The 12,405-nt window shown below is 48.9% G+C and overlaps 1 protein-coding gene across 1 annotated transcript in view; it reads right to left on the bottom strand.

The window, feature by feature from the left end:
• The window catches only part of COL5A1 (collagen type V alpha 1 chain), a 128,422-nt gene extending 116,444 nt beyond the window's left edge, over positions 1–11,978 (bottom strand). The window contains exon 1 of the mRNA XM_084219900.1: positions 11,589–11,978. Within this exon, the coding sequence (XP_084076026.1) occupies positions 11,589–11,688 (100 nt within the window). The 5' untranslated portion in view covers positions 11,689–11,978. The remainder of the gene's footprint in view (positions 1–11,588) is intronic.
• Between the last annotated feature and the right edge of the window lie 427 nt (positions 11,979–12,405).

Here is a 12,405-nt window from a genome sequence, read left to right as displayed (position 1 = left end):
CCTTTCTCTTTCTTTAGTGTAGTTCTAATAGATCATTTTCTTATGATATGATATTATATGATATATGATATGATAAAAATGTAATATAATATAATGTAATGTAATTTAATGTAATAACATAATATAACATTATTATATTATATTATATTATATTATATTATATTATATTATATTATATTATATTATATTAACTATACTATATTATACTATATTATACTATATTATACTATATTATATTAATATATTTAATGTAATATAATTAATATAATATTATATACTTAATATTATATACTTAATATTGTATACTTAATATTATATACTTAATATCAACCTTCTAAAACATAAAGTCAAGCTTCTCATCCCTTCCCTCATCCTGAAAACCCCCCAACCCCACCACACTGAGGGATGGTGTCCAAGGTTCTGCAGCACCCTGGCTTTGCTGATCCTGCCCAGCCTTTCCCAGGCTGCTGTGGGAATGTCTGGGCTTGGAAAAGTCTGTGCCTGCTCCCTGCAGCCTCCCAGCTGCCTGATACAGCTCCTTAATTGCAGAGAACTGGGGGGAAAAAATGGATGTTTGCAGAGCAGATATGGCCCTCATTGTTCTGCTCTTGTGCATCCTGCAGGGATTCAGGACTTGGAGGGGAAAAAAGAAAAAAAAGAAAAGCCCAGAGCCAGTTCGGGTCTGTTGGCTCCTCCTCCCATCCCAGCTCCTGAGGTCAGCAGGGAAAGCATCCAAGAGTGCAGAAAAGCCAGATTGTTTTAATTTAAACATTTGAGGGAGGCAGAGTGAGGGACTTTCTCCCCCCAAGTGCTCAGGACGTGATAATGTGCCTCTCCCGGTCCCGGCTGAGAGAACATTCCTCGCAGTTTTCCACCGGATCCCCGAGTGCCAGAGGGAGAAATCCCCTTCCCTGCCAGCCCTGCCGCCTCTCTTGGAGCACAGACCCCGCTGGGGACTCCCACTGCTGCCCTCCCTGTCCCACGGGGCAGGATGCACAGAGGGAATGAGGAGAGCACCAGGATGAGCTTGGAAAGCAGGGCTGATCCTTCCAGGAGCCCCCAGGCAGCAGGTCTGTGTTTGGGGCACAGCCAGCCTCCTGTTTTCCACTGCAAACCCTCCAAGGGGCATTTCCAGGGAGCTCTGTGCCCTGCTTCAAGGCTTCTCCCATGGAATCACATCCAGCTCTGCTCCCACCATCTCCAACCCCATCATCCCTCTGCAGAAATCCTGAATTTCCATGGAATAACAGCACAATCCCAATGTTTTCTCACCAAACCAGCCTCAGCCCACCCAAAACCACCTCCAGCCCTTGGTCAGCTCTGCTCCCACCATCTCCCTGAGAAATATCTGCAGAAATCCTGAATTTCCATGGAATAACACCACCATCCCAATGTTTTCTCACCAAATCAGCCTCATCCCCCCCAAATTCAGCTCCAGCTCTTGGTCAGCTCTGCTCCCACCATCTCCCTGAGAAATCTCTGCAGAAATCCTGAATTTCCATGGAATAACACCACAATCCCAATGTTTCACCCTAAACCAGCCTCAGCTCCCCAAAACCAGCTCCAGCCCTCGGCCAGCTCTGCTCCCACCATCTCCAACCCCATCATCCTTCTGCAGAAATCCCAGATTTCCACGGAATACCGGCACAATCCCAATGTTTCACCCCAACCCAGCCTCAGCCCCCCAAATTCAGCCCCAGCCCTGGGTCAGCACCACTCCCCTCTCCCTCCCAGCCCAAACCATCCCCTGATTCTGTTGCCTCACCAGCAAAGCAGTCCCAGTTCCCAGACATTTGATACCCACTGGAATTCTGGTGGAATTTTTGGCCACCTGGGATCAAAGCTGAACTGGCAAATTCATTTGCAAAGTTGTTTATGGGAATTAGCCCCATCAGAGGGACGAGGGGAGGGCTGGCTTTGGCTGCCTGCTGAAGGTGTGCTCTGAATGTGCAGAATAAATCAGGATCCTGAAGCTCTCCCTCTTTTTCAGAGCAATATCTATTTCACACCAGCAGAGTGATTTCAGAACTGAAAAATCCAATGGCTAGAAATCAAAAATTTCAATATTCCTCCATCCTTTCAGGGCTCAGATGCTGCCAGAAGCCCAGAGGGGTGCTGGACAGTGTGCAGGGTGTGCTGCACACCAGGATCCCAAATGCACTGGGGCTGTTTCCTTGCCAGGACAGGGATCAGCAGTGAGCCAAACTGATAAACCCAGAGCAGGGTGTAAAGAAGGAAACCCACAGGTACAGGAGCCCAGGATTTCAACTCCACCCTATTCAAAAAGCATGAACAAGCTGGATTCCTCCTGTGCCCTGGCCACTGCTGCAATTCCAGCAGCAGCCCAAGGGGAAAGCTGGGGCCAGGTCCCCAGCCCCATTCCCCTTGCCAGGGCTCTGCCAGAGCTTCCCTGGGGCTGCTTGGGGCAGGAAATTCAAAAAGTTTCATTTAAGAGTGGGCATTAGCAGAGGGGAGGGCAGGGCACGGGGCTGGGCTCAGCTCAGACCCAGGGGTCTCTGCTCCAGTCCTTCCCTGGGATGCTGCAGGGAGAGGTGGGGACCCCACCCCTCCAAACCCCAGCAGAATTTCAGGGATAATCAGGGAATCACAATGGTTTGGGTTGGGAGGGACCTTAAAGCTCATCCAGGGACACCTGCCACTGTCCCAGGTCACTCCAAGCTGGCCTTGGGCACTTCCAGGGATCCAGGGGCAGCCACAGCTGCTTTGGTCACCCTGAGCCAGGGCTGGAACAGCCCCACAGGGAACAATTCCTTCCCATTGTCCCTCTGGCTGCTTAAATCCCTTCCCCCTTGTCCTTTCCCTGTGTCCTCTCCTTCTCCCTCAGCTCAATGAACACTGGAATTATTTTTATTTATATCTATTATTCAATTTCTTTCTTAGACAGATTATTAACACATATTTTCCTCAATCTCCCTGTCAGCTGGCACATCCCTGCCTGCATCCAGCTGTGCATCTGCAGCCAGGGCCACGGGAACCCTTTCAGAATAAATAAAGCACAAAGTGCTTTATCCTGGGCTCAGCCTTTCACCAAACTGCTTCAAGGCCCAAATCCCTCTCCAAGAGCACCTTCAGCCCACCCTGGCTCTGAGAGCTGAGGAGAGCTGATTCTGGCTGAGCAGAAGGAATTTCCAGGTGGATCTGGAGGAATTGTTTCCTTCTGGGTGCCAGTGGCTGTACAGGAGAGCCAGAGCTGCCAGCCCTCCCCAGGGCAGGGGTTGGATTTCCAAGCCCAGCACAGAGCCCTAACTTCTCTAGAGCATCCCCTGGATGTTCCCAGGAGAATCCAGATTCTACAGAGCATCCCCTGGATGTTCCCAGCAGCCCAAACTTCTCCAGAGCATCCCCTGGATGTTCCCAGGAGAATCCAGATTATCCAGAGCATCCCCTGGATGTTCCCAGGAGAATCCAGATTATCCAGAGCATCCCCTGGATGTTCTGAATAGCCCAAATGCTCCAGAGCATCTCCTGAATGTTCCCACAGAGCCCAAACTTCTTCAGAGCATCCCCTGGATGTTCCCACAGAGCCCAAATTCTCCAGAGCATCCCCTGGATGTTCCCAGGAGAATCCAGATTATCCAGAGCATCCCCTGGATACTCTCAACAGCCCAAATGCTCCAGAGCATCTCCTGAATGTTCCCACAGAGCCAAAACTTCTTCAGAGCATCCCCTGGATGTTCCCAACAGAGCCCAAACTTCTCCAGAGCATCCCCTGGATGTTCCCAACAGCCCAAACTTCTCCAGAGCATCCCCTGGATGTTCCCAACAGCCCAAACTTCTTCAGAGCATCCCCTGGATGTTCCCAGGAGAATCCAAATTCTCCAGAGCATCCCCTGGATGTTCCCAGGAGAATCCAGATTCTCCAGAGCATCCCCTGGATGTTCCCAGGAGAATCCAGATTCTCCAGAGCATCCCCTGGATGTTCCCAGCAGAGCCCAACTTCTCCAGAGCATCCCCTGGATTTTCCACTGCAGCTGCCAGAGCCCAGCTCCAGCCCCTGCCCTGAAGGTGGGTTTGCAGTGGATATTGGGAAGGAATTCCTGGGGTTTTGAGGTGCTTGGACACTCCAGCAGATCCCAGCCAAGATTCCCTCTCGTTTTCCCTGCAAGTCCAGGGCTGGCACCAGCTGGAACACCTCGCCTGGAAGCTCCTTTTTCTCTCCTTTTCCCCATTTCTCCTGAGCAGAATGACACTTGTGTTCACTGTGACTCATCTCCTTGACCTTTCTATTCACTTTTAATGGTGCAAGCTGGAAATAAGGGCACCCAAACAATGCTTGCATTATTCAGCTGGTGAACCACAGCCCTCGGAGCAGATCTCTCCCCTGCAGCACACAAGAGCACACACAGTAGGTATCTCATTCCAACACATCCAGCACGGGGAAAAAATAAAATAAAATCCCACAAACTCACTGCTTAATTCATATTGAGAGTTGAATGAGCTGCAGCAAAAAAATCCCAGTGTAAAAGGCTGCAGGAGGATGAGATCCTGGGAAACTGGCAGTGTCATCTCCAGGAATTCGGCTGCAGTGAATTCTTACTCCAGTATTGTCTTGGAAACAAAAAAAGGGGGTGGAGGGAGGAAAAGCAGAGGAGGAGAGGCCAGCCAGGCTCAAGAGCTCGGGCTCCTCGCTGAATTTGCTCACTCAGAAGCAGCAGCTCCAGCTGACAGGCACAAAGTCCAGTCCCTAAATGTGACAGTGATGAGCAGGGGCTCCCTCAGTGACCTCTCCTTTCCCACTCAGCTCCTTCCTGAGCACTGCAAACTCCCCTCCTTTGCAAGTTGGAGCAGAAAGGGAAGGAAAAAAAAAGGCCTTGAAGCAGTTTGGTGAAAAGCTGAGCCCAGGATAAAGCACTTTGTGCTTTATTTATTCTGAAAGGGTTCCCGTGGCCCTGGCTGCAGATGCACAGCTGGATGCAGGCAGGGATGTGCCAGCTGACAGGGAGATTGAGGCAAATATGTGTTAATAATTTGTCTAAGAAAGAAATTGAATAATAAATGTATAAAATATAAATTGAAACTAATATAACTCCAGTGTTCATCGAGCTGAAGGAGAAGAGGCCACCAAACATCCAGCACATCCCTCTTTAGGAAAACAGCTCCAAATTTCCTTTCTAGATCAAATTCAAAATATTCTGAGAGCAGCCAACAGAACAGCATGGTGCTCCTGGTATAACCTGTAAAAAAACTATCCAAATTGAAATACAAAATCCAAATAACCTCCTGGATTTGCTGGGTGAGGAGCACTGGGGATGCCCAAGAGGGGAAAAAACATCCCAAGGAAGAAAAGTGGTTTTAAAGTAAAAAACCCATTATTAAAGATGAACTCCAGTTCATCACCATCCAGCACATCCTCCTTCCATTTGCACCCCACAAAGGGGATTTTTTTTCCAGAAAACTTAAGGGTTTTTTGTGGCTGCCCAAGTGATCTTCTGCTCCAAATTTCCTTTCTAGATCTAATTCAAAATATTCTGAGAGCAAGCAACAGAACAGCATGGTGCTCTTGGCATAATCTGTAAAAAACCTGTCCAAAATGAAATGCAAAATCCAAATTACCTCCTGGATTTGCTGGGTGAGGAGCACTGGTGTTGTCCAACAGGGAAAAAAACATCCCAAGGAGTAAAAGCATTTTTAAGGTAGAAAGAATCAATCACCAACACAACCTGAGGCACAGGGATGGAAAGAGACTCCTGGACCTGCTTGGAAACCCAGATTTTACTGGCACATCAGCAATAAAATCCTGTTCAAGCAGCCCCTCAGGGGTGCAGGATCAGCCCCCAGGCCATGGGAAATCCAGGGCTTTGCCTGAGGGCCGGGACAAAATCCACAGCAGAGTTCAGGGATGAGCCCTGATGCAGCTTTTCCACTCCCTCATCCCCAAACTCTCCTTTTTTTCTCAGGCTTATTACACAAACTCGAAGAAAAACTCTGTTGTAAATACATTAATACAACTTTCCTCCCTTTAAAAAATGACATCTCATCATTGTGAGAGCTTCCAGATGATGTTAAGAATCCTCTTGGCTTCTGGAAAGAAATTTAAAAAAAAAAAAAAAAAAAAAAGAGCCCAGACTTGGAGTAACTGACCTCAAAAATGCCTTTTGTGTAGTTCCTTCATTTATTTGTTTTAGTTCCACAGATTTTCCAGACACGTCCACAGAGAAACCACGACATCATTTGGATGCTCCAGCCAGTGCTAGGCTGAATTTCAGGAGCCTTGGGGCTTGCCAGCAGTAACCAGTGGTTAATTATACCACGTTGCCAACCCAATTTTTTCCACATAACATTAGATTTCAACAAAATGTTTCCATTCTTTCATGTCTCAACCTTTTTTCTTTTTCTTTTTTTTTTTTTTTGGTTCCCCTGGTTTTGCTCATTCTTCCCATCCTCGGTGTTGCTTTGTTTCACACAAAGGTTTTATTGTGTTTTTAAGGACTGAAAATTCAGTCCCAATCACATCAAATTTAGTGGGAAGAGTAAAATATTTGATATAAAGTGAGGCCAGGCTGGAAGTGAAGAAACTTCTCCCAAGGAAGAGAGGAGAGAAAAGGAAAGGGAATTCATTTTATTTCCCAGAGAATTCTTCTCACTTTACCCAGCACTTCCCATTTACCAAAATCTGGGTGTTACAAACTGACACCCACGCTTTGCACAGGACCCAAACAATATTTGATACTCTGCCATACCATATTTAATACTCCTTATACAATATTTTATACTTTTCTCTGCCAAATGATCCATTTTCTAGAACATCCTGGTGATCAAACTCCAGCTAAACTCAGCAAACAAAAGGAGAGGTGGGTGACTAAAAAACAGAGGGGATGAAATCCAGAATTATCCTGATTTCCCTGTCCTGGGGGCTGCTCACTTTAAAGTGAATTCCCCTGAGAGCAGAGCACCAGCTCTAAATGGAGCTGCTCTGCCCAAAGAGTCTCAGAGCCCCTACAAGTGTTGAAAACAAAATTTGTGAGGGGTTTTGGATGAGGGAGTGGCTTCAAAGTGACAGGAGGAAGGTTTGCAGTGGATATTGGGAAGGAATTCCTGGATGTGAGGGTGAGGAGGCCCTGGCACAGCTGTGGCTGCCCCTGGATCCTTGGAAGTGTCCAAGGCCAGGTTTGAAAGGGACAGAAAGCCCCTAAATGTCTGTGAAAGCATTCCCAGCTCTTTGCTCCCTGCAGGCTTCCACATTTCCACAGGAACTGCCATCCATCCATCCGTCCATCTGTCTGTCCGTCCATCCATCCATCCATCCATCCATCCATCCATCCATTCATCCATCCATCATCCATCCATCCATCAATCCATCCATCCATCCATCCCTCATCCATTCATCCATCCATCATCCATCCATCCATCCATCCATCATCCATCCATCATCCATCCATCCATCAATCCATCCATCCATCAATCCATCCATCCATCCATCATCCATCCATCCCCCATCCATCCATCCATCCATCCATCCATCCATCCATCCATCCATCCATCATCCATCCATCCATCATCCATCATCCATCCATCCATCTATCCATCATCCATCCATCCATCATCCATCCATCCATCTTCCATCCATCCATCCATCCATCCATCCATCCATCCATCCATCCATCCATCCATCATCCATCCATCCATCTTCCATCCATCCATCATCCATCCATCCATCCATCCGTCCATCATCCATCCATCCATCCATCCACCCATCCATCCATCCATCCATCCATCATCCATCCATCCATCATCCATCATCCATCCATCATCCATCCATCCATCATCCATCCATCCATCCATCATCCATCCATCATCCATCCATCCATCCATCCATCCATCCATCCATCCATCCATCTTCCATCCATCCCCCATCCATCCATCCATCCATCCATCCATCCCTCATCCATCATCCATCCACTCACCCACCCACCCACCAGCAGCTCCAGGAATCAGGACACCAGACAAAAGGTGATTCCTCAGGGAACCAAGGGCCAGTTTTAGCTGCCCAGCAGACAAACCCTTTGGAGGGAAGAGCAGTTTCCTGGAAAGCACTCCCAGATTTTTCCTGAAGTCCAGACAAAACTCAAAACATCTCTAAATGCCACTGCACACTGGGCATGTCCCACAGCAATTCCTGCTGCTCCTCTGGCTCAGGGCAAAAATCAAACCTTAACTCAAAGCAGGTGTGAATGCAGATCCTGCCCTGGGGACAGGGGGACAGGGATGGACAGACAGCACCAGGAGCTGAACACAGCTCAGGGCAGAGGGAAAGCAGCCAGGCACTGCCAAGGGTGACAGGGACATCTCTGCGCCACTCAGGGCCTCTGGGACAGCCACAAAAGGGGAAAAATAGAAAATCTCCTTCAGAATGAAAGCTGTGATTTGCTGGTGTTTAACTGAGAGTGGTGTTCAAAGGTTTGGCTCAGGGATTTGGGAATCTTTTCCAGCCCCAGGAGTTCTGTGCTGAGCCCTTGCTGCAGCCACACTCAGGGCAAAGAACCCAAATTAACTCAAAATAAATCAGGGGTGTCCCACCTGCACACCTGCAGCACTCAGAGGGGGGAGAGCAGATATTTGAGTCCCCCCCAAATCTGAGAGACATCACCACAAGACCTGCAGTGCTGAAAACCTGAAAAATCCATCTCCAATTCCCAATCCTAAAGGGCAGGGACAGCACCCATTTAAAATAAGGAATCACAACCCCTTTCCAGCCCCTGCTGATTTCTCCTAGGGCACACAATAAACACTAGAAACAACAGCAAGGCAGCTTTTTTACTTTAAACCTGCCATTAAAAACATGTTTTGGACAGAGCCAGGAGAGTCCTCACTGCTATCCCTGTGTGCACACCAAAAATCAGCAGCTCCCCAGAGGGTTTTGTCTCAGAGTTAGCCCAAAGAGATGAAATGGGGCTGGAAATGGGGCTGGAAATGGGATTTGGAATGGGATTGGAAATGGGAATGGAAATGGGGTTTGGAATGGGTTGGAAATGAGGTTGGAAATGAGGTTGGAATGGGATTTGGGATGGGATTTGGAATGAGGTTGGAAATGGGATTCCTCCTATTCCCAAATTTAAGGAATTCCCTGAAATCAGGGAATGCTCAGCACAGAGTTTTCCTCCTGGCCCTGGAAGAACAGGACAAGACCTCTGCTGTCCCCTCTGCTGTCCCCTCTGCTGTCCCCTGGCCAGGCTGGTCCCACAGCTGGGTGCCTTTAACTTCCAAATTCCCATTGCAGCCTGGCAGTGCATTGACAGCATAATCCAGCTTTTACAGGGGAAATTGGAACTGCCACCCATTCCAGACTTATAAAGTCAGATTTCTTCTTGTAAAACAATATCAACACTTTTGATTGGCAAAGTACTGAAATAAACCTCTCTTTTGACTGGCTGGATAAAGATTTTTTTTTAGCTCGTTTAGGTGACTGGGGAAGAGCCAAGGTAACAGGATACAACATAATTTCCAACGTTTTTATTTTAGTTTGGATCATCGTTACCCTTTGCCACTAAAGGAAATTGCTGCATCCAAAAAAGTTTCACCCAGAAACCCGATTTGGTTTTTACAGGGATTTGTAAGAGCAGAGAGAGGTTCCAGCTCTGTCTGTGGGTTTGATTTTGGTGTGACATCATCTGTGCAAATATGGGAAAATCTGAGCTGGATGGGCAGTGCTGGGAGGCAGCTTTGACATTGTTATTTCCCTGTTATTTGCTGGAAATCCTCTGTGCCAGGTGCCATCCCACAGATTACAGGGAAATTTCACCTCTCCACACAGAGAAACCAACTATCCTGAAACTAAAACACGCTCTGAGCTGCAATAAAACCACAGACAACGTGGAAAAAAAATGTAAAAAAAAAAAAGCCATCAAGACCATTAGTCAATGCCATCAGCAGCCCCAGTCTGGCTCCTCCCTCACCCAAATGATTTGATGTCCTATTAGGCGGCTCATTAGGAAAACTCAAAGCCTTTCACCACAAGAGTCATTCCCCAGAGCTGCGCGCTGGCCCCACTAAAGCCCCCAGCCATCCTCTGCCCCGGCAGCTGCCCCCAAAACTGGTTCCAAAGTCACCTGGGAGCTCCCAGCAGCGGGCTGGGGCTGTCTGAAGGATAAACACAGACAGGGAAGTGCCTGAGGATGCTCCGGGAGCGTCACAGCCCCAGCACAGGCACGAGTGAAAAGAATAAATTGTTGTTTTTTCTTTGGAACGGAGCGGTCTGGTGATAATTCAATTTTCAGCGGATACAAAGTACCCGAGCAGGCGGCCTGAGGAGAGGAGCTGGTGGCATTCCAGCGCTCCAACATCCCAATCCCGAACTCGGGGATCTCCCACCGACCCCTCGTTTCCCTGCAGGGATGTTCAGGACATTTTATTCATTGAGTTTTCCACCCTGCTCGGGCTCCACAAGCAAACCCTTAATGGAAGCATTCCTCCAACGCCCACCTCTTCTTCCTTAAGGTCATTGGAAGAGGCCAGAAATGAAAATAATTGGCAATCCCGCTGCTTGACACAGAGAATCCCACTGCTCTTCGTGCTGCTAACACTCAAACAAACCCTGCAAAAAACTCTGAATTCGGGCAGGGAAGCTGAATCCCAGACAGCCCAGCTCTTCAGGGCACTTCTCGGCTTCTCAAGTTACCCCGAAGAACTCGAGTTTTAACTTTGCAGATTTCAAAACAGCTCGGCCAACAAATCCTGCCCTGAAATCCAACACAAACAGAGCTCGGCAGCGCCGATGCCTCCGAGTGTCCACCACAAACCGGGGAAAAGCTCTGCGAACACCCAGAAAACTCCTCCAGCACCCCAGGAAATCTCCCTCCACCCCGGCATTTCCCAGAAGGCAGAAATTTGGGAAGCAAAGCTCTGGAAACAAAACTGCGCGGCCCGAAAGGGAAGCAGAAATGTGTTCAGTCCCTCTTCTGCACGATTAGGAGCGAGGGGGGAAAAAAAATGACATTCCAGTGGTTTTCTGTGCTGCTGCACATCTGGAAGCTCCGAGCTTCCTCCTGCCGCACTCAGCCCCGGTTTTAGGGAGAAACCCTGCGGGATTGGGGTTGGTGAGGGGGCAGCGAGCTTTGGGGTCCCCGGGAGGCTCCAAAGCTTTTGTGAGCCGAGCTTTGATGTGAGGAGGGAGAGCGGATTCCTGCGGGACAAAAAAACTTTCTGCTCCTCAAGGAGGAGGAACTACGCAAGCCCGGAGGTTTCCAGGGCACTAAATATACATTCACATATATATCCACAGCGAGACAGAAAGAACCAGAGCCTGCAGAAACTCATCCCCGACTTTTGCTCCGGAAAAAGCAGCCCGGCAAGAGGCGGCTCTTGCTCCAAGGAAGGCGAATAAAGAATTGTTTTAAGTTTTTTCCCCTTTTACGGGCCCCCTGACAAATGGCATTCAGAGACTCGGGCAGCTGAAGGAGGTTGGGTGGGTTTTGTTGGGTGGTTTTCCTATTTTTTTTTCTTTCCTTTTTGCTGGAATGCGCAGGGGGGAAGGAAAGCCAAGAGTTTTTTGTTGCCCCGCACCGAATCCCCCCCTCTCCCACTCCCCCACGACCCCGCAGCTTTGGGGGGGGCTCGGGGACCCCCCTTACCTGCCCGGCCGAGGGACAGGGCACCCAAGAGCAGCAGCGCAGCGGGCACCGAGCAGCTCCGTATCCAACTGCGCCTTTTCCACCGCGTGTGCGTATCCATGCTCCCCCCAGGAAAAACGGGCCACCCGCTCGGGACAGCTCGAAGGGAGGATGAAAAAAAAATTTAAAAAATTAAAAAAAAAACACAACAAAACAATCCAAGCTGTCTCTAGAAGCGCAGAGCAGGCGCTCAGCCCCCCCGGCAGCCCCCCCCGGGGAGCAGCCCTTTATAAAGCCATGGGGCGGGCGGAGGGTGCGGGGGCTCCGCCGCGCTCAGCTCCGGCCCTGCCTGCTCCTCCCGGGCTGCCGGAAAAGTTTTCCCTTCTCTCTCTCTCCCCACACCGCCCTTTTTTTCCCCCTTCTTTTAAACCCGAGGCAGGAGTTTGTCAATCTCGGAGCAGCGCAGCAAATCAGGGCCGGGCGGAGCAGCCCCCCCAGCGCCCGCCCCCGGGATGTCCCGGCCCCCAAAAGAGATTTTTTCCTCGTTTTTCCCCCCCGCTGGAATAGCAGCAGACGGAGTTTTTCCGCCTCTTGCCGTCCCCTCGCTTCTCCCTGCGTTTTTTGGGATGTGCCCTTGCTGGAGCCCTGGAAACTCCAAATTTTTAGCACTTTCTGAGCTGACCCCCAAGGGAAGACTGAGGAGAAGGAGGAGGCTTCCAAAGTGGAATGATAGAACTGAGATTATGATTATAAAGTTTGAGTAGAAGTGTGTAATATCACATGGTAGGAAACTTCAAGTTTTAGAATATATATATTCTATATATAGAAGATAAAGTTT

Source organism: Fringilla coelebs (assembly GCF_963513975.1).
Source record: "Fringilla coelebs genome assembly, chromosome: 21".
Lineage (NCBI taxonomy): Eukaryota > Metazoa > Chordata > Aves > Passeriformes > Fringillidae > Fringilla > Fringilla coelebs.
This window is presented reverse-complemented; position numbering and strand designations above follow the sequence as displayed.